Below are 23,090 nucleotides of genomic sequence, written 5' to 3' on the forward strand. Positions count from 1 at the left end.
GATGGGTGTTTGTTAATGTGATTTTTAATGGAAGAAGCAAATTTGGAGAGGCTTATTTATTTTTTTCTGAGCGTGGAGTGGTTTTTAGCGGAGCAGTAGGAAAGGACATGAGCGATGACATCCGTTCACATACAATGCCTCGCCCCCCCCCCCCGTTCGTCTTTAAGTTTAGTGTGGTCATTGCTTTATACTCTGTTTTTCTCACGTTGTTTTAGCAGGTACTGGGGGATGCTGTATTATACCTCTATTCTTTTCAGATCTGCAAACACTTGTTTCTTCTTTGGACGGGACAATCTTAGCTGGGTCATGTTCATTAGACACCAAATAGAGGAAAACAGACAAACCGGGAGAGACTACCTGAACTTGTCCAATAAACTCTTGTTTTAGTTTTTCATTGCAAAACATTTTGTGCTACTGTATGCACTAATGAATGTGGTCCTTTGTAGCTCAGTTGGTAGAACATGGCGCTTGTAACGTCAGGGTAGTGGGTTCAATTCCCGGGACCATCCATATGTGTGCATGCATGACTGAGTCGCTTTGGATAAAAGCGTCTGCTTAATGTCATATTATAATATGACCCTGATTGCACGGTGGTGTTCTGTGCTCTCCTGCAGCTGCTGGTGTTGAAGTACGTGCAGAACAAAGACGTGTTCATGCGCTACCACAAAGCCCATCTCACCCGACGCCTTATCCTGGACATCTCCGCTGACAGCGAAATCGAGGAGAACATGGTGGAGTGGCTCCGGGTACGGGCTGTGGGTGTAGGGCTGTTACGGTGTAGGGCTGTTACGGTGACCGTTTAGTCATTGTCACTGCTCTGATGGTCATTATTAGCCTACCTCACTTGCTAATTGCCAGTCGCTAATGGCCTGGTACTTGGCACACTATTGTCCCTCTAATCACTAATATCAATGCAAATGTATTCAAATCAAATACTTAATGAGAGCTCATGTTGTGCAACATTTCTATAGGCTGTGCAATTGCGTGAGAACAGAATTGATGGCCTCTTAAAGAGTGTTCCATCCGCTTTCTATAGGCTAGGCCTAGTATCTATTTCTAAACATTCCTAATATTAAGCACATTGCTTCACTTTACAACAGGAGTATAGCCTACCTGGCTGGCATGAAAATGATCCATGGGAAAAGTGGCCTCCATTCGCTATTTTAAGTGCAGAAATGACATGTATTTTTTTTTCTCCAATGCCCCTGTTCCGATAAATCAAACTAATTTCACACATTTAGTGTATATATAAAGACCAGATTAAGTTAATAGTCTGCTGGGTGACAATATTATCACTTGTGAAAGTGCACATGCTGGGCATCAAAGGCAAGAAACAGCGCATTCCTGTTCCTAAATTATAGTCGCACAAGTCATGTAGCCTAGCCCATAGGCCTATATGGTTTGTATCAACTAAAGTGGCCAAATAACTGCAAACGTAGCCTATAGGCCTAGGACCCCTGGAACATGGTTAGAGTGCCCAGAGCCTAGTGAAATGTCTTCTTATAAACCCAGTCATTGTGCAATTCTGTGTGAAAAGAGCTTTGACTGACCACTATTTAAAATAGGATACCAGCTTTCTCATGCTGCTATATTTATTGCTCAATTCTTAAAATGAAACGCATGAATCTTCTTTACAACCGGTGTAGGCTAACTGGTATACATGGGTGGCGTGTAAGTTTCAAGTTTGGGGAAGATCATTTTCACCATAAATGAACCTTTACAATAAAGCATCACATGCATAATCTTTGCCGATTTTATGTAAGATGGCCTACTATTCATAAGGTGATGAGTAGATTGGATAGTTATAATTTGTGCGGATAATATAACTCCACTGTTCTCAAACTGTTCAATGCCTGGCTGAGCGTGCATTACATAGAGTTAGGCCTAGGCTTTATCAGACACTTGTATTTCTTTGCATAGGAATAAAATGGGCCTTTTTTCTAAATGCATTTCATGTAGTTTTACTACACTTTAGCAGATTTTTTTTTTTTAATAGGACAAATTTAAAGGGTAGGCTACTCTACCGACTAACAAAAAGCTCAAAAACAACTTTGTCCATATAATAGGCCTACGAGAAGGGGAGACACAAATAGAATATGACCTCCATCCAAACTGGAGGTGGAAATGATTGTCCAAAAACAAACTTAAGTAGCACTGACCGAACAAAGATGGATAAACCATTTGTTTTCCAACTGTTTTCCCACAATTTGTATTTTTGAAATATTGCGATATGCCTGGCTTGGCCTCTACTTTTCGGACAGTCGCAACTCGACAATAGTCTGCTCAAATTGCTTTTCCTCCTGACCTATAGCCAAAACAATTAATAAAAAATAAACTAAATATTCTCTGTGACCAAATCATGCTTTTAGTAGTGACTTTAAAAAATATATATTTTATTTATTCCGTGTGTATACAAGCGAAGGCTAATTAGGCACTATAATTAGGGAAAGCTTCCCCTAGCCTTATGGTCGCGCCGCCTATGCTTGCGTATTAAAAACGTTACTGCGTTCACTATTTGAGTGCAGGCTACGGATTACATATTTTTGTGGGCCACTAATCAACTAATTCCACACATTTGTGCACCCTGCACAGGAAACCGAGCAGAGTTCATGCCTTTCATGCAACTTTTTTCAAATCATTACTCCCATCATGCCGCCTTAGGCTAGCTATATAGTCTGCTCTTTAACACATCCTAACGTTTTGAAGTTACATAAATAACTCTAAATTAAGCATATAGGAGGACCGTTTTCTTTGTTAACCGCTCAACACCTGAATCGCTGCACGTGCACACTCCCTCGCAAATTTTGGGGAGAAAATGTCCTATTTTATTCAGCTATGTTCAATTGTATTCTTCATACTATAATGCCACGGAATTCTAAGCCAATATTCTAAGCCAATACCTAGATGGGTACTTGCATGTGTGCCGGAGTCTTATGGGAAGGGAGATACTGTGTGTGTGCACATGCTACCTATTTGTGCATTTGTTCCACCTCACGTACTTAAAATTATAGCATGTCGCCAATGTCCCCTACCCTTGATTGCAGGAGGTAGGCATGCCTGCTGACTACGTGAATAAGCTGGCTCGAATGTTCCAGGACATCAAGGTATCCGAGGACCTCAACCAGAACTTCAAAGAGTGTCACAAACACAACAAGGTGGCCCTATCAGGTAAACCAGGTAGCTGTATGTAACTAATATACGATCTATAATTATTATGCCATTTAGCAAATGCTTTTTATCCAAACCGACTTATAACAGTGAGTGCATACATCAGGGTTCCCCAATTGGCGCCCCGTGTACCGATTTTGGCCCACAGGTGGTTTAATTGGCCGCCCCAAGTTTTCTGAGAAAAAATGTAAGCAAGGTTTAAAATGATTGTTTGGGTCAAGTATTATATCTGTTTGTGGTTCTTGCGGTCAAATGCTTTGTAATTATGTTCTGGCCCCCGACCATGTGCTCAAGAAAAAATCGTCCCGCGGCTGAATTTAGTTGATGATCCCTGGCATACGTCTTCGTATTGCAGACCTGCCAACCTGCACACATGTTGCGTACCATGCACGCAATTTGAGGTCAAAGTAAGCTGGTACGAAAACTACCCTTCAAAATACTCAAATAGGTTTCTATTTGGCACATAGTGTTTGACTCAACCGTCTGAATTTGGAGCTGAACCAATCAGACGACTTAGGAGAGGAGACAATCCTTAGCTCTCCACTCCGGCCCTCATACTATTTTCCTCCCTCCAGCTGCATGGCAGGAGCTTATTTATTACGGGAACTGTTTACCGTAATGAACGGAAGCAAACCGAGTAAAAAGAAGGGTTTCTCTTGGTCAAATTCGGGTAGGTTCCTCCCCATTCCGTTTGCTACCATTTTTAGAAGATTTTTGCAACCGAATCATCGTAATTATTTCACCCCACCACTCCCCTCCCCATCCGCTGATACCACTGATGTTAGGGGAAAAAAGGTAGGGAAAATGAATTGTTTGCCAAATACATTTTCTAAAATTGTACAGTGCCTCCAGAAAGTATTCACACCCCTTTTCCACATTTTGTTGTTGCAGCCTGAATTTAAAATAGATTCAATTTAGTTTTTTTTACACCCACTACCCTTATGTCAAAATGGAATTGTGTTTTTAGAAACTTTTACAACTGTAATGAAAAAGTGGGAATGTCATGTCAGTAAGTATTCAACCTCTGTTGTTATGGCAAGCCCACATATTCAACCACAAAGACCGGGGAGATTTTCCAATACCTCGCAAAGAAGGGCACCATTTGGTAGATGGGTAAAAAAATCAGACATTAAATAATGAGACATTGAATATTCCTTTGAGCATGGCAAAGTTATTAATTACACTTTGGATGGTGTATCAATACATCCAGTCACTAGAATGATACAAGTGTCCTTCCTAACTCCGTTGCCAAAGAGGAAGGAAACTGCTCAGGGATTTCACCATAAGGCCAATAGAGTTTTTAAAATTTTAAACCAGTTAGTGTTAAATGGCTGTGATGGGAAAAAAAACTGACACTGGATCGACATTGTAGTTACTCCACAATACTAACCTAATTGATAGAGCGAAAAGAAAGCTTGTACAGAATAAAAAATATTCCAAAACATGTATCCTGCTTGCAAGAAGGACTAAAGTAATACTGCAAAAAATGGGAATACAAACCGCTGTGTTTGGGGCAAATACAACACATTGCGGAGTACCACTCCATATTTTCAAGCATAGTGGTGGCTGCATCATGTTATGGTTATGATTGTAATTGTTAAGGATGGGACTTTTTCAGGGTCAGCACTACACGGAATGGAGCTAAGTACAGGCAAAATCCTAGAGGAAAGCCTGGTTCAGTTCTTGTTCCACGTGACACTGGGGGATTCATTCACGTTTCAGCAGGGCAATCATCTAAAACGCAAGAAGACTGTGAATGTTCCTGAGTGGCCGAGTTAGTTTTGACTTAAATCTATGGCTACAATCAATTTGATAAAGCTTGAAGAATTCTGAAAATAACAATGGGCAAATGTTGCAAAATCCAGATGTGGAAAGCTCTTAGAAAGCTTTTGCCCAGAAACACTTACAGCTGTATTCGCTGCCTAAGGCTATTTCTAACAGGGTCTTCAAAGTGGCACTGCATCGCAGTGCTTGAGGCATCACTACAGCCCCGGGTTCGATCCCAGGCTGTTTTCACTGGGAGACCCACGAAGCGGCGCACAATTGGTCCAGCATCATCAGTGGGTTTGGCCGGCCGGGATTTCCTTGTCCCATCGCGCTCCAGCAACTTTGTGGCTGGGCGCCTGCAAGTTGACTTTGAAGGGCAGTTGGAAGGTGTTTCCTCCGACACATTGGTGTGGCTGGCTTTGGGTTAAGCAAGCAGTGTGTCAAGAAGCAGTGCAGCTTGGCAGGGTCGTGTTTTGGCTCTCAACTTTTGCGTGTGACTAACGTGTTGATTACTTATTTAATCAAGATACATTATAGTGTTACATTCGTATTACTTTAAAAACATTTTTTTTTTTTTACAAATATTAGACAACTTTGACATTTTGTGTAGGTGGTTGACAGAATGAAATCTATTTGAATTCCACTTTAACACAACAAAGTATTTTGATGTTTGTGCCTTTTTAGCTAAGGCGTCATTACGACTAAGGTAGTTAGCTACAACATTTTAGTAAACTAGGCGACAACGCTTTGCCCGCACATGCTTTCATTGCCGCAACAGTAGTAGGTGCAAGCACATTGACGAGCAAGGGAACGTGTGGTGTTGCGGTAGTTCAGTTCGTCACTGTGTGGATGGAAGCAGAGTTGTTCTGCTAATACCTTCCTTCATAGAAAGTTATGTTACACGGTTAAAGATTAGTAGGCCTATGTTAATTTAATCAATTGATCTGTTCTCTTGATATAGAGTGCATTCGGAAAGTATTCAGACCCCTTTTTCCACAAGTATTCAGTACTTTGCTCGAATCACCTTTGGCAGCAATTACAGCCTAGAATCTTGGGTATGACGCTACAAGCTTGGCACACCTGTATTTGGGGACTTTTTCCCGTTCTTCTCTGCAGATCCTCTCAAGCTCTGTCAGGTTGGATGGGGAGCATCGCTGCACAGCTATTTACAGGTCTCTCCAGAGATGTTCAATCGGGTTCAAGTCCGGGCTCTGGAAGGGCCACTCGAGGACATTCAAAGACTTGTCCTGAAGCTACTCCTGTGTTGTGTTGGCTGTGTGCTTAGGGTCGTTGTCCTGTAGGAAAGTGAACAGTCGCCCCAGACTGATAACCTGCTCCAGAGCACTCAGGACTTCATCAAGTATTACTTTGGGCTTTGCTCTGTTCATCTTTCCCTCGATCCTGACTAGTCTCCCAGTCCCTGCCACTGTAAAACATCCCCACAGCATTATGCTGCCACTACCATGCTTCACCGTAGGGATGGTTGCAGGTTACCTGCCAAGCGTCACGTCTGCATTCAGGCCAAAGAGTTCCGTCTTGGTTTCATCAGACCAGAGGATCTTGTTTCTCTTGGTCTGAGTCTATAAGTGCCTTTTGGCAAACTCCAAGTGGGCTGTTGTGCTTTTTACTGAAGAATGCCTTCCATCTGGCCACTCGACCATAAAGACCTGATTTGGTGGAGTGCTGCATCGATGGTCGTCCTTATGGTATGTTCTCCCATCTCCACAGAAGAGCTCTGTCAGTGACCATCAGGTTCTTGGTCACCTCCCTGATCAAGGCCCTTCTCCCCCAATTGCTCAGATTGGCTGTGGCGGCCAGCTCTTGAAAGATTCTTGGTGGTTCCAAACTTCTTCCATTTAAGAATGATGGAGGCCGCTGTTCTTGGGGACCTTCAATGCTGCACACATTTTTTTTGGTACCATTCCCCAGATCTGTGCCTCGACATAATCCTGTCTCGGAGCTCTATGGCCAATTCCTTTGACATCATGGCTTGGCTTTTGTCTGACATTCACTGTCAACTGTGGGAACTTTTGATAGACAAGTGTGTGCTTTTTCCAAATAATTTCCAATCAATTGAATTTACCACATGTGGACTCCAAGTTGGAGAAACATCTCAAGGATCAATGGGAACAGGATGCACCTGAGCTCAATTGAGTCATAACAAAGGGTCTGAATACTTATGTAAAAGTATTTCAGATTCTTATTTTTTTTTATACATTTGCAAAATATTCTGTAAACCTGTTTCCCTTTGTCATTATGGTGTATTGTGTGTAGATTAAGGAAACACTTTAATCATTTTTGGAATAGGGATGTGACATAACAAAATGTGGGGTCTGAATACTTTCTGAAAGCACTGTAGCTGAATGTCAACAGTAGTCTGCTAATGATGTGACAGTCAGTTCACCATTGACGAGACATATTGAATTTGTTGTGTGAATTCTTACACAGGGACACTGAAAGTCAATATTAAATGAATCATAGTTTGTCAGCATGTTGGAGAGGTTCCAACTCAATACACCGTAGTCCACATGTCAATCAAGAGCTCTGCCTGGGCAGTGCAGTTGTCTTGTATACGGCAATACACAGACAAGTAGTTATATTTGCGTAATTCATTCGTCATTACTGTTTTCTTCATCCATGTGACAGACCAATATCTCACGAGGCTTCTTCTCTCTAAGCTGAGACCTTGAAACTGAGATCTTTCGTTTGTTCTCAAAACAAGGTCTGTGCGTCCTGCCAAATTGCAGCTACTGATAGTGAGGATTTGTACAGTCAGCCACTTGCATGAAAACATATTTTTTTATAGAACAGCACATGAATAGAACACAGAAATGTGTTATAAGAAAAGCGCAAACACAAACTGTTCCATTACATTCCATCCTCTTCTCGTGTGTGATAACCATTACATTTTAATGTAAGCATTTAGATTTGAGCTTCTATATCAAAATATTTTACACTCTAAAGTAAGGGAAATTAGAACAGAAAAAAAAGACATTTCAAACCCTTCATTCTGGGTTGTACAATCCAGTTAGTATGGTAATACTAGAATCATAGGAAAGATTCCATTAATAAAGTAGGAGTCAATATCAAAAATGTGCATGCATGCACAGCGGATCTGTAGATTGAGAGATTTATTCACCTCAATGTTAACCATTTGTTTCAATTTTTCTTACCACAATCGGGTTGCATTTACCTTTTTTGTTTATCATAATTCTGCTAAGATCTTCAAAAGGTTGGTGCTTGCTCATCAGCGCAGTGTTCCACATAATGTAAACAGATTAAAGGTTTAGATGACCTTACCCTCAACTTGTTAAAAGAGGGACGATGAGTAATGATAGAACCTTCAATCTACAGTGGGAAATGGGGGCTCATCCAGAGTTGCCATCTGTTTCACCATCCTCTGGAGGAACAGAAAACATCATCGCTGTTGAAATCTCATCAGCCAGAGGCACAGATCCCCTTACAGCAAGTTAATACAATTTCACAGGGAAGCGAGAGAACACTTGTTATAACAGTTTCACACCAACCTTGATAAGAATGAGATTGGGGCGAGGTTAGCGCAAGCTACAATCCTGTCTCTTATTTTTTTAGGGCACAGCTCTGTCTCTAGGGGCCTTGCCTTTTCTAAATCCATAATTATTGATATATTATGAGAAACACATTTATAACGACAGTGCTTCATGTAGGTTCGATCACTTTTTCATTTAAGATCCTCACTTTTCTCATCACTCGTGGTAATGACTGATTAGACTAAGAATGCATTGAGATAAATTACTATACATTTTGCAGTGTGCAGACCTCCACAATCAACCTGATACCCCAAATAAACCATTTTGGACAAGCCTAAATCAATTACGGGCACGGTTGAACACCCCTCTTCACGGATCTCATTCTTCCTTTCCTGGCATTGCATGTTCTTCAATATAGAGTTTCAGTTTGACCTTTTAATGGCACATGTTCAAAGTGGATGCCCCTTGATAATGTCTCTCACCTGATAAACGCCACTGTCCTTTAGTCATGGTCTTTGTCCATTTTCCTACTAGTACTCCTGAGAGAAAAAGCATGAGAGAAGGCAGTTGATAGCTTTCGGCAGCTGTGTACAGGTTGCTGGCTCGGACTCAGGTCTCACGGTAGAAGTGAAGGACCATACTGAATGCCATTTTCAGACGGTTAAAGGGGATGTTGAGGTTCACACTGTTCTCAGCCTAATTATCTTCCATGCATCTAGATTCAGATTATTTTTTTATACATTTGCAAAATATTCTGTAAACCTGTTTTCCCTTTGTCATCACCTTGAGAGAGGACAAACCAGAACAGCCGTTTAGTTTAGAATGACAACACACAGTTGAACCCCCCCCCAACATTTTTTGTTGTCTTATACTTCCCTATCATCTTGGTGATCTCACTGCGGCGTTACAGGTCAGGGAGTCAGAGGGCTAAGCCTTATGGAGAAATCCCGATCATCCAGCAGACAATCTGGTGAGATTTGTTATTGAAGCAGGACAAAAATTAAAGGAAAATCAACAGCAATACACATCCCTCGACGTGGGGAAAACTTCAATGCATTTGAAGTAAATGTCATCCATTACCAACTTCTCTTTTTCTCTTTTACAGGCAAGCATGTGAAGAAAAATCAATTTGCATATTTACCGAAGGGCCCCAGGGGACTGGTAATTCCCCCTTTTGGACACTTGACTCGCATCGTGATTCATGCATCCAAAAATAACTGCTGCCTGTTAAATTAAAGTACCAAATCAGATTATTTTTGATTTATCTCTTGATGAATCCCATAAGATAATTGTAAAATAGACTAGTCAGCTCTCTGTCCTTCTCGTGGTTCGACTCACATAGGACTATTGATGAACTTCTAAATGATTTGTTTTTACATAGCCCATAAAAAAATGTCTCCTGTTTTCCTCGTGAAGGTGATCAGGCCTCACCAGGAAGACGGAGGTCAGAACAGAGGTCAGTCAGCCCTATTAAGTGAGTTGGTTTTCCTGTACCTTAACCATTATTTTTTTAGACATTTCAAACATTTTGTCTTATCAGGTTTACCTTGGGTTTTTCAGAAAATGTCTTTGAATCAATAGCAATTACATGTGTGCAACCAAAACTCTGACAATAGAAATGTTAAATTGTGTACAACATCCTTTCCAACCCATGAAAAACCAAATAAAAAGACCCACACTTCTAAATCAGAGTATTAACCACTAACAAATATTCATTAATAGGTGGGTTCTGTTTGGATGCTGGCATGTACAGTGGGGCAAAAAAGTATTTAGTCAGCCACCAATTGTGCAAGTTATCCCAATTAAAAATATGAGAGGCCTGTAATTTTCATCATAGGTACACTTCAACTATGACAGACAAAATTAGAAGAAAAAAAATCCAGAAATTCACATTGTAGGATTTTTAATGAATTTATTTGCAAATGATGGTGGTAAATAAGTATCACAAAAGTCAGAAATAGCTATTTTAAATGAATCACTAACCTTTGCTCTTCATCAGTTGGCACTCATAGGCCTTCATGTTACACAATACATGTGTGTTTTGTTCGAAAAAAGTTCATATTTATATCCAAAAATCTGTTTACATTGGCGTGTTATGTTCAGAAATGCATTGTCTCAAACAAACATCCGGTGAAAGTGCTGAGCCACATCAAATAACAGAAATACTCATCATAAACATTTGATAAAAGATACAAGTGTTAAACATATGAATAAAGAAACTTCTCCTTAATGCAACCACTGTGTCAGATTTCAAAAAGGCTTTACGGCGAAAGCACACTTTGCGATTGTTAGGTTGACGCCTAGCCACAACCCATACAGCCATTTTCCAAAACAAAAGTCAGAAATAGCATTAAAATTAATCACTTACCTTTGATCTTCATCTGGTGGCACTCCCAGGTCTCCATCTTAGACAATACATTTTTGTTTTGTTTGATAATGTTCCTCTTTATGACCAAAAACCTTTTTTTTTGTTTGCGTTTTGTCCAGTAATCCAAATGCACGGGCACTAAGTCCAGATGAAAAGTTTTAAAAAGTACAATAAAAGTTAGTAGAAACATGCCAAACGATGTTTAAAATCAATCCTCTGGTTGTTTGTCGTCAATAATGAATAATATTTCAACCGGACAAAAGCTTTGTCAATAGGAAAGGAGAAACAAAGGCGCGTTCCTGATCAGGGCGCATGGCTGATGTCTGGAAATTTCCACTGGCCACTGATTGAAAGTGCTGTATCTCCCTCATTTTTCTGAGTAAAAGCCTGAAACAATGCCTAAAGACTGGCCACATGTAGAAGAAGCCATAGAGATCGTGAACTGGGTCCTAAGTCTTTGAATGGTGGATAGGCTTTCAATGGAAAAACAGCCTTTCAAAATAATAGTACTTCCTGGTTGGATTTTCCTCAGGTTTTTCCCTGCCATATCAGTTCTGTTATACTCAGACATTATTTTTTTTAACAGTTTTGGAAACTTTAGAGTTAAAAAAAAAATCCAAATCGACTAATTATATGCATATCCTAGTTTATGGGCTTGAGTAGCAGGCAGTTTAATTTGGGCACGCTTTTCATCCGGAGGTGAAAATACTGCCCCCTGCCCAAGAGGTTAACCGCTGGTTCCGGGTTCGAGTTAGGCACCTGCCTCAGGAAGCCTTTCAAAAGGGGGAGCTACAGAATCATTGATAAACATTAAGAAGAAAAAAACTTGGTAGCGCACATTCCATTGGTCTTGGAAGAAAGAAAATAAACATACTTTTCACTATGCTCCATTTTAATCAGTCCTAAAAATTCTTAATCATTGAGTTTACTGCATCTTGGGCAGGAAGTCTCAAACCCATGCGTGTACAGAATTATACTTCAGACACATCTGATGATAGTGTCCTGTATGGATGAATTGGGCACCTTCTAAAGTAAACAACTCTCTTGTAATTGTGCTCTTTTTGACATACAATTCTGTACGAACTGTCCCAAATTTCCCCAATGTGTGTGTCTCACAGCCTGTTCGAGTTCAGTGTGTACTGGCGGCTATCTATTGTTCCACAGGAAGGTTATCTCTAATCCAAACAACAGATGACTTAAACACGAGAGCAGTGGACCGGGCCTTGGAAGAGTGAGCAGCCTCGAATCTAACATCAGTCCCAATGCTCAATTCCTCTCTTACTCTTTCTAATTACTAAAAAATATTGGTTTGCTATCTGAAAGCCAATTACCATTCACTTTGTTACTTTCACTAATCTCCATAATCTGTTTCCTTCAATAAAATCCTTTTCTTTCCAGCTGAAAAATCACATTCTCAATCACTGCTCCTAATACACACGGATCAATCTTCTGCTTTTCCCTCTACTGCAAGGTTTAAAACAAAACAAACAACTTTCTCCATATTGGAAGGCAATTTTCTTTTTAGTATACCTTTTTTAGAGAAGTTACTCTGGTAATAAATATCTCTGGATATTCACTTTCTGCTCCAATATTTATTAAATGTCTATTTTAAGATTCATACGCAAAGCTTTGGAGGGATCATTATGTATTAACTGGATGGGCACTGTTTTAGTCCCGAGTTGCTCCGTCCATAATAAGTCTGGCATCTGAGACAACAGGGAAACCTGCCGTCTCCATTTTGCGTACACAAATTAGTTCAGAACGTCATTTGGGATGTCTAAACTCCATCGGGAGCACAATAAATTGTAGCCTTAAGTTTAGTTAACAGAAAATCATGTTCAAAGGACCACTGAACAGAATACTTTTTACTCCACTTAGTATGTCTACGTTTGGGGGTTCAGGTTGTAGATGTTTCTATTCATGCTTCTCATGATCATAATAACCCATTATACTTAATATTATGTTACTTTATCTCTAGTAACCTATTATGCATTTGTGCTACATCCTCTTATTATCCAAATATCAATCTTCCAGCTTATCCCATATCTCACAATCACACAACTTTCACATTCAAAAGTACCTGCCCCCTTACACTCTAACTGGTTGTGCTACTTTTAGGTGCAATGACTCCAACCAAACATTTCCTGTAGTTGTTGAACACTCATGTTGCTGTGGAGGAATTTGGCCCCCTCTTCCATGCAGAACTGTTGTAACTCGGCAACATTTTTTGTTTTTCAAGCATTAACTGCTCGTTTCAAGTCCTGCCACATCTCAATTGAGATTAGGTCTGGACTTTGACAAGGCCATGCTTTTTATCCATTTTCATGTAGACTTGATTGTGTATTTTGGATCATTCTTGCTGCATGCTTCACTTCAGCTACAGCTCACAGACCGATGGCCTGACATTGTCCTTTAGAATTCTCTGATACAGAGCAAAATTCATGTCCTCCAGAAAGTTATACTTTTGACTTATCTGTCTATAGAACATTCTTCCAAGAATCTTGATGATCATCCAGGTGCTTTTTGGCAAATTTGAGTCTACTTTTTGGATGACATGGGTCCCATTATGCCTGGTGAAGACCAAACACTGCATTCCAGTAAGAACCTCATACCAACAGTCAAGGATGATGATGGTTTGGGATGCTTTGCTACCTCAGGACCTGGACGACTTGCCTTAATAGAAGGAACCATGAATTCTGTATCAGAGAATCTCATACCAAACGGTGAAGCATGGTGGTGGTAGTGTGATGGTTTTGGGATGCTTTGCTACCTCAGGACCTGGACGACTTGCCTTAATAGAATGAACCATGAATTCTGCTCTGTATCAGAATTCTACAGAAGAATGTCAGACCATCCATCTGGTGAGGTTGGCAGGTCTTGTATTTCTGGTTCCAGCAGGAATCAAACCGGTGTACCTGTACATTTTGGGGGTATAATGTTTGATGTATGTGGCTGGATGAGACCTAGTGAAAAGCAATAAAACTACTATTGATACAGTCCTTAATGTTTTGGGAATTTTGCTTGGAGTTTGCACTATTCCACTGGCTCCACTACCAGTACCCCCAAAAAAGCACAGCTCAAGTACTTGAAAGTGTGTATATTATATAATTAAATAGAACACTGGAATGGACATGGGCTTTTCATCAACGTATCGAAAAATGACATATCTTGATCAGGGAATCTTTCGTTCTAGAAACTGATCAAATGTGGCAAATATATTGTATAAAACAATGAATTAGTAGTTATACAAGTGTGTGTGTGTGAAATAATGTAATCCCCTTAACCCTCTTGTGCAGCGGACTCTGTCAACATCAAGATCCTGAATGCGGGGGCGTGGTCGCGGAGCTCCGAGAAGGTGTTTGTGTCACTGCCCACCGAGCTGGAGGACCTGATCCCCGAGGTGGAGGACTTTTACAAGAAGAACCACAGTGGCAGGAAACTGCACTGGCATCACCTCATGTCCAATGGCATTGTGAGTATAAAGCACCCCCCCACACACACACACAAACACAGGAGTGCCTAGGGGGTGGGTCAGCCTCTTGCACCTTCACCCCTCCAGCCTCCTCTCTGTCCAGACCATAGAGATTAGAGGTCGACCGTTTAATCGGAATGGCCGATTTTAATTAGGTCTGGTTTTCATAACAATCGGTAACCGGCATTTTTGGACACCGATTATGGCCAATTACATTGCACTCCACAAGGACTCTGACTACCTGTTATGTGAGTGCAGCCAGGAGCCAAGGTAAGTTGCTAGCTAGCATTAAACTTATCTTATAAAAAACAATCAATGTTAACATAATCACTAGTTAACTACACATGGTTGATATTACTAGTTTATCTAGCTTGTCCTGCGTTGCATATAATCGATGCAGTGCCTGTTAATTTCTCATCGAATCACAGCCTACTTCGACAAACGGGTGATGATTTAACAAGCGCATTCGCAAATAAAGCACTGTCTTTGCATCAATGTACCTAACCATAAACATCAATGCCTTTCTTAAAATCAATACACAAGTATATCTTTTTAAACCTGCATATTTAATATTGCCTGCTAACATGAATTTCTTTTAACGAGGGAAATTGTGTCACTTCTCTTGCGTTCTGTGCAAGCAGAGTCAGGAAATATGCAGCAGTTTGGGTTGCCTGGCTCGTTGCGAGCTGTGTGAAGACCATTTCTTCCTAACAAAGACCATAATGGATTTGCCAGAATTGTACATAATTATGACATAACATTGAAGCTTGTGCAATATTTAGACTTAGGGATGCCACTCGCTAGATAAAATACTGAACGATTCCGTATTTCACTGAAAGAATAAACGTTTTGTTTTCGAAATGCTAGTTTCCGGATTTGACCATATTAATGACATACGGCTTGTATTTCTGTGTGTTTATTATATTATAATCAAGTCTATGATTTGATAGAGCAGTCTGACTGAGCGGTGGTAGGCAGCAGCAGGCTCGTAAGCATTCATTCAAACAGCACTTTCCTGCATTTGCCAGCAGCTCTTCGCTGTGCTTCAAGCATTGTGCTGTTTATGACTTCAAGCCAATCAACTCCCGAGATTAGGCTAGCAATACTAAAGTACCTATTAGAACGTCCAATATTCAAAGGTATATGAAATACAAATGGTATAGAGAGAAATAGTCCTATAATAACTACAACCTAAAACTTCTTACCTGGGAATATTGAAGACTCATCTTAAAAGGAACCACTACCATATGTTCTGAGCAAGGAACTTAAACGTTAGCTTTTTTACATGGCAAATATTGCACTTTTACTTTCTTCTCCAACACTTTGGTTTTACATTATATAAACCAAATTGAACATGTTTCATTATTTATTAGAGACTAAATTTATTTTATTGATGTATTATATTAAGTTAAAATAAGTGTTCATTCAGTATTGTTGTAATTGTCATATATATAAATAAAATAAAAACATCGGCCGAGTTTAATCGGTATAGGCTTTTTTTGGTCCTCCAATAATCGGTATCGTTGAAAAATCCTAGTCGGTCGACCTCTAATAGAGATCCTATGTAATTCTATCCAGATCACATTTAAGAATGAGGTGGGCCAGTACGACCTGGAGGTGACCACATTCCAACTGGCTGTGCTGTTTGCCTGGAACCAGAGGCCTCGGGAGAGGATCAGCTTTGAAAACCTTAAGCTGGCCACGGAGCTGCCTGATGCCGAGCTCCGACGCACCCTCTGGGTAATGCACGGTGTCAAAGGGTAGATGGATGTCAAAGGGTTATCTATCGTAAGGACTAGGGTTGCAAGATTGCTGTAACATTTTCAAAATGACCATGTTTTCCCGAAATCCAAGTAGGATGGTTTCTGGATTGGTGGCATATCCTTGCTCTATTCCGGGTGTCTTCCATCCGGGATTTCAGGAAAACCTGTTTTTTATTGATTTGATATGCTACAAACTGAAACCTCCCTGCAGTTTCCATGTGACCATAACCATTAGTACTTTCTAAAATGTTTTTTGATTGACGTCTAGCTGTGATGGTTTGACCTTATCGGTTCCGCTTTAATTGACGTTCAGCTTATGAAGTCTTCATAAGCACTATATGTGTTACAAACCTATAACTGTATTCATAAATGTGGCATAACTCACATAATCACCCATGTGACATAACCCAATATGTCAGATATGATCTAAATGTGCTTTATAAAGAGGGGGCATATTGTGCTGATTGATGGCATACGCTCTAAAGTGCAGAGGTCTGGTGGACCAACACATCAAACTTGGGTCTTCATTATTGGTTAGGTTTAAAATACAAATTACAGAAATGTGGAGGGTTTAGCCATAATTTTGTCACTGTCACAACACAGTCAAAAAATGACATACTTTACCCAAGCCTTAGTGCGAGTGACTAACTTGGTTGATATCCCAGGCTTATGTGCTGTGTGCAATAGCCTGGGGACGACATTACACCAAGAAACACTTACCGTGATGAAAGCCCACAACCTGAAGAACTGTCTTTCTTCTGGAACTAAGTTAGATGTTCCTCAGTACACACACGTGCACACAACCTAAACGAGCCATACCGTGCGGTATTGTGCCCAGCCATGTCTTTGACACATTCACCCACTCCCTCGCTGAAAGATCAGCCGCAAAATGTTGCTACAATTCGTATCAGTTTGTCATCAAGCCCCGTCTCCAGCATGGGAACAGAAGAGGAATACCTGGTGCAGTAGTTAGTCTCAGGTCAGATTACTCAAACATTTTGGTTCTGACACAAACACAAGCTTTGCAGGTCCATTAACCCATTTAAATACCTACAGTAACCTGTGGATCATGATAACCTTCATAACTCAGCATAACATTTTATGTAGTATCCTGCAATACTTTGTTTGAAGTGAGGCACCTTTGGTCATTCATAACACATACATAAAGGCTTAGTGATCATTTAAGTTTACATCACTAACAGCTAAAACAAATAAACATTAAAGACATATTTAAGCCATACTTTTCCTATTTGTACATTTAAAAAAAAAAAAGCTACAAATACATTAAGTTTCCAAGTACAGCAATGCAATTACATTCAACATTACACAGGGCTGTGAATAGTGTAGCTTGTCCCTGAGCTGTCAGACAATAATTATTGCGCCTCTGCCTGCTGGAGATACTGCATGATGGTTCCAACCTTAAACATAACTACAAACAAAGTTGGCAGGTCTGTTAGGAAATGCCTTTGTCACACCATCTGGATAAGACTGTGCTGCAACACAAACTCTAAATGGGGAGAGGGGAAACTCCATACGATTTTGTATTTTTATTTTCCTCTTTCACTTAAACATCTAATGTGACGGAGATGTGGCTGTATCTAGGAGGATTTTTAATTAGCTGAGCCTGCTATTTATTTAAAAATAATGACAGTTAGATTGCATACTGTACAGTAGCTAACTCAATTACTACAAATTACAATAAATAATTTGTGTTTTTCGCTGTCCAGTGGCACCACAAGTGGGCACTGATCATCACATGATCAGCATCTCGTCAACAACACTAAAAGAGTTATTCTGGGTCACGGAATTTCTAAGAATTTTGAAAATAAATGTCCCCCACGTAATAGTAAAGTGTCAACCTGTATTTATTCATGATATATGAAAAATAATTGTCTAAACATTACCAATGATTCATATTTGTTCATCTTTAAGTGACATTTGCATTAAATTTGGGTTTTAAAACATGTTCCAAGGTCACACAAATACCCCCAGTGCGAATCACTGTATATGGAGTACATATGTTTACCGACCGGCTTGATTCGGTCTTATGTTGCAAAATTTGAAATGATGTTTCATACATTGGATAAACGTAGAGACTCAACTAGAAAATTGTATTTTATATAGTGCAGTTGAGGAACAATGGGAAAGTCATTTAGCTTTGAAAGTTGATTAACTTTTAACCTCAGGTTTTTGAGAAAATGGCCCTTGAATGTTTTGATGCCTACTGGAGAGCTCTTCTTTGTCTACAACCATTCAACATCGTTCACACCCTCTTAATGTTTAGCCCTGCCCATCTCTTTAAGAATTCACATGTGAGGCTATGTACTAAATAATCAAATATTTCATCACTAAAGGCTGGCTTATACTACGCGTGTTTCAATATAATTTGGAGTGCCATAGTGTGCTCTGGGCGTTGTCAGACTGTCCGTTTGTCAATTCAGAGCGCTTCGCTCTGAGCGTTCAGAGTGCACACTGGACGCTCTGGCCGAGGAGTAGAGTTGATCCGATCGTTCTGACCTAACAGCAGTCAAACACCCAAGCTAACTGGCTAACATTGGCTAGCTACCAGACAAATGAGAGAACCAGTCTGACCATTTTACTCACCCTAGCAGAGCTGATTAGGCTGTATGTTATCCAAAGCGATGGTGACTGCAACTGTGCTGTTGGCAAAAATGTAATGTTGCTTTTTTTTTTGCGAACGTTTACTGACACCGGCCATATTCAGCGGGTTTTGAGAGTTCGTAATTATTCTGCACTCTGGCACACTAAGACTAGAGTTCTCTGAAATCGGAGGAGATGGCCAGAGCGAATTTACCATATACGTCTATCGCAGTGACATCATAAGCATTCTATTGAAATAGTTCATTGCATAGTGGAGTCTTGTTTAGACCTAGCTAGCTAAACAATGAAGCATAATCCCAACTCATAGCGTTACTACCCTGCTTGAATCTGCAGGTAGCTAACATTGGGCTATAACTAGCAATGCAAATAGCTCTGAGATACGAATAATATTACTACACAGATAACACACGTGATGTTAGTTAGCCAGCCAGCTAATGTTAGCTAACAGTACACTTTAACTTGACTTTCTGACAAAATTAGAAATGATCAATATCTAAAGAAATTTGCTAGCTAGATTCTCTTACCCTTATACATGGATGAACGCTTCTCCTTCTCTGTCACAGATGCCCTTAGTTTGAAGATGTAATCTGGAGACTTCTGTGTGTTCTGTTTTCAACTCTGGCTGCATATTTGCAATCAAACGCCTGAATTTTCTCCAGCTCTGATACACTCTAATTCCACTGATTTTCAATACTCGGTCCTCCAGAAACTCCCAAGTGGCGCAGCAGTCTAAGGCACTGCATCCCAGCGCTTGAGGTGTCACTACAGACACCCTGGTTCGAATCCAGGCTGTATCACAACCGGACGTGATTGGGAGTCCCATAGGACTGCACACAATTGGCCCAGCTTCATCCGGGTTTGGCCGGTGTAGGCCGTCATTGTAAATAAGACTGACTTGCCAAGTTAAATAAAAGTGGAGAGCAACATTTATGCAGTTCTACTACGTGATATCTTTCAAAAAAGCAGCGTTAGAAAGGATTACCTACACATACTGACCTGCTCAAATTATAGACCGAAGCGTGCTACATGGCAGACCAATCCAAACTCATCTCTCGACATGTCCAGCCCACTCATCATCTCAGCCAATTATGGTTAGTGGGAAGGTTGCCGGCTTTTTCCAACTAGGCTCGTAATTTAACAATTTTCGTATTTACAGATGGCATACACGTTTGTTTTTAAGGCACATGAAAGTTAACATGTTCCAGAAGGCATTTCTGACAAACTCAATTTAATAAAAATAAAACTTTACCTTCAAATGGCACTCCTGTGAAGTAGTGACTTGCGACGTACGCCTACTTTGCTGAAACAAGTCAAATATTGGCTTAGATACTATTTTACTTCCTATTTTGTGATATTTGCATTGTTTGCTCTATAACCCATTCATTCATACGCCACCGTGATATACACACAGTGGAGGAATACATTCAAATATGTTTGTTTCATCACAAAACCGGAAAGCAACATCTGTCCGGTGAAGAGCAAGAACTATTCTGTGTGCTGCTGTAAATGTATTGTATGTAATACTCAGTCTGTAGAATGTGTATACGGTGTAATTTCACGGGGCTCTGAATAATACAGCGTGTTGCTGGCCTTTTACCTCACACATTCCATTGGCTGCCACAATGCGAATCCCTGTATTTGGAATACATAATCATCACGTGGCTTACTGCACTACAGAAAACCCGCTAACCAAACAGAGGGCATGCTCACTGAATTAAGGGCAACTACACCCCAAACATTTTCCCCAGACTTCAAAAGTCATCCCCTGATGTGGTTTAAGCATTCTTGTGAACATAGAATTCAAATTGTTTTATTATTTAGTTTAATAAAAAATAAATACCGGTACATGTGGGAAATCCGAAACTTGGAAAAACTAAACAGAGAGAACTGAGTTTGTGGGGGGAAAACCAAAGTAGGCAAATAACTAACTACTATGTTTTTTGCAGTGCATGACTGCACTTCAGAGTGTTTTGGTGAAGGTTGAGGTCAGGTCCAATATTGACTATGCACCAAAGCGGTTAGGCCATCCTATACTGAACAAATATATAAACGCAACATGTAATGGGTTGGTTTCATGAGCTGAAATAAAAGATTCCAGAAATGTTCCCTACGCACAAAAAGCTTACTAATCTAAAATGTTGTGCACAAATTTGTTTACATCCCTGTTATTGAGCATTAGTCCTTTGCCAAGATAATCCATCCACCTGACAGTTGTAGCATATTAAGAAGCTGATTAAACAGCATGATCATTACACGGGTGCACCTCGTGCTGGGTACAATAAAAGGCCACTCTAAAATGTGTGGTTTTGTCACACAACACAATGTCACAGATGACTTGAGGGAGTGTGCAATTGACATGCTGACTGCAGGAATGTCCACCAGAGCTGTTGCCAGATAATTGAATGTTCATTTCTCTACCATAAGCCACCTCCCACGTTTTCAAGAATTTGGCAGTATGTCTAACTGGCCTCGCATCCGCAGACCACGTGTAACCACACCAGCCCAGGACCTCCACATCTGGCTTCTTCACCTGCGGGATGGTCTGAGACCAGCCACCCGGACAACTGACGAAATTGTGGTTTTGCACAAACTAAGAATTTCTGCACAAACTGTAACAAACCGTCTCAGGGAAGCTCATCTGCGTGCTCGTCGTCCTCACCAGGGTCTTGACCTGACTGCAGTTCGGCGTTGTAACCGACTTAAGTTGGCAAATTCCCACCTTCGATGGCCACTGGCAAGCTGGAGAAATGTGTTTTTCACGGATTCATTCTGGTTTCAACTGGGCCGGCCAGACTGCGTGTATGGCAATGTGGGCGAGCGGTTTGCTGATGTGAACAGAGTGCCCCATGGTGGCAGTAAGGTTATGGTATTTGAAGGCATAAGCTTTGGACATCAAACACCATTGCAATTTTTCAATGGCAATTTGAATGCAAAAAGATAGTGACGAGATCCTGAGGCCCATTGTCGTGCCATTCATCCGCCGCCATTACCTCATGTTTAAGCATGATAATGCACGGCTGAAAATATCCTAGTTCTTCCATGACCTGCATACATACTCAGCAGCAATGTTCCCCCTCTTTTAGTCACTGAGCAAATTTCAAGTCTGCTGAGCGCTAACTTGAACATTTGAAAATTCTGTGCAACTTCCATTGCACGTTTGCTATGAACTCTGAGGCTGTACTTGATATAAGTTTGTTTTAACAGTGGTCGTTTGATCATGCACTGCTCAAAAAAATAAAGGGAACACTTAAACAACACAATGTAACTCCAAATCAATCACACTTCTGTGAAATCAAACTGTCCACTTAGGAAGCAACACTGATTGACAATACATTTCACATGCTGTTGTGCAAATGGAATAGACAACAGGTGGAAATTATAGGCAATTAGCAAGACACCCCCAATAAAGGAGTGGTTCTGCAGGTGGGGACCACAGACCACTTCTCAGTTCCTATGCTTCCTGGCTGATGTTTTGGTCACTTTTGAATGCTGGCGGTGCTTTCACAGTAGTGGTAGCATGAGTTGGAGTCTACAACCCACACAAGTGGCACAGGTAGTGCAGCTCATCCAGGATGGCACATCAATGCGAGCTGTGGCAAGAAGGTTTGCTGTGTCTCAGCGTAGTGTCCAGAGCATGGAGGCGCTACCAGGAGACAGGCCAGTACATCAGGAGACGTGGAGGAGGCCGTAGGAGGGCAACAACCCAGCAGCAGGACCGCTACCTCCGCCTTTGTGCAAGGAGGAGCACTGCCAGAGCCCTGCAAAATGACCTCCATCAGGCCACAAATGTGCATGTGTCTGCTCAAACGGTCAGAAACAGACTCCATGAGGGTGGTATGAGGGCCCGACTTCCACAGGTGGGGGTTGTGCTTACAGCCCAACACCGTGCAGGACGTTTGGCATTTGCCAGAGAACACCAAGATTGGCAAATTCGCCACTGGCGCCCTGTGCTCTTCACAGATGAAAGCAGGTTCACACTGTCACGTGCTCAGAGTCTGGAGACGCCGTGGAGAACGTTCTGCTGCCTGAAACATCCTCCAGCATGACCGGTTTGGCGGTGGGTCAGTCATGATGTGGGGAGGCATTTCTTTGGGGGGCCGCACAGCCCTCCATGTGCTCGCTAGAGGTAGCCTGACTGCCATTAGGTACCGAGATGAGATCCTCAGACCCCTTGTGAGACCATATGCTGGTGCGGTTGGCCCTGGGTTCCTCCTAATGCAAGACAATGCTAGACCTCATTTGGCTGGAGTGTCAGCAGTTCCTGCAAGAGGAAGGCATTGATGCTATGGACTGGCCCGCCTGTTCCCCAGACCTGAATCCAATTGAGCACATCTGGGACATCATGTCTCGCTCCATCCACCAACGCCACGTTGCACCACAGACTGTCCAGGAGTTGGAGGATGCTTTAGTCCAGGTCTGGG

At 41.1% G+C, this 23,090-nt stretch overlaps 1 protein-coding gene and 1 long non-coding RNA gene across 9 annotated transcripts in view; one reads left to right on the forward strand and one right to left on the reverse strand.

Moving 5' to 3' along the window:
* The window catches only part of LOC115105339 (cullin-5-like), a 42,515-nt gene that overhangs the window by 11,369 nt on the left and 8,056 nt on the right, over window positions 1-23,090 (forward strand). For 2 of the 8 annotated variants that reach the window (XM_065007248.1, XM_065007249.1), the window contains exons 13-19: window positions 615-746; window positions 3,045-3,168; window positions 9,355-9,414; window positions 9,550-9,605; window positions 9,861-9,918; window positions 14,109-14,284; window positions 15,863-16,024. In XM_065007248.1, the coding sequence (XP_064863320.1) occupies window positions 615-746; window positions 3,045-3,168; window positions 9,355-9,414; window positions 9,550-9,605; window positions 9,861-9,918; window positions 14,109-14,284; window positions 15,863-16,024 (768 nt within the window). Of the gene's footprint in view, window positions 1-614; window positions 747-3,044; window positions 3,178-9,354; window positions 9,415-9,549; window positions 9,606-9,860; window positions 9,919-14,108; window positions 14,285-15,862; window positions 16,073-23,090 lie in introns of all 8 variants that reach the window. The other 6 variants (XM_029627272.2, XM_029627273.2, XM_065007253.1 and 3 more) reach the window with 5 other exon arrangements.
* Window positions 7,716-9,605, reverse strand: LOC115105340 (uncharacterized). The gene is made up of 2 exons (XR_003859855.2): window positions 8,927-9,605; window positions 7,716-8,335 (listed from the first exon to the last, which is right to left on the reverse strand). It is a non-coding gene; the product is annotated as an uncharacterized LOC115105340 (long non-coding RNA).

The sequence above is a fragment of the Oncorhynchus nerka genome, linkage group LG22 (assembly GCF_034236695.1).
Source record: "Oncorhynchus nerka isolate Pitt River linkage group LG22, Oner_Uvic_2.0, whole genome shotgun sequence".
NCBI classification, from domain to species: Eukaryota; Metazoa; Chordata; class Actinopteri; order Salmoniformes; family Salmonidae; genus Oncorhynchus; species Oncorhynchus nerka.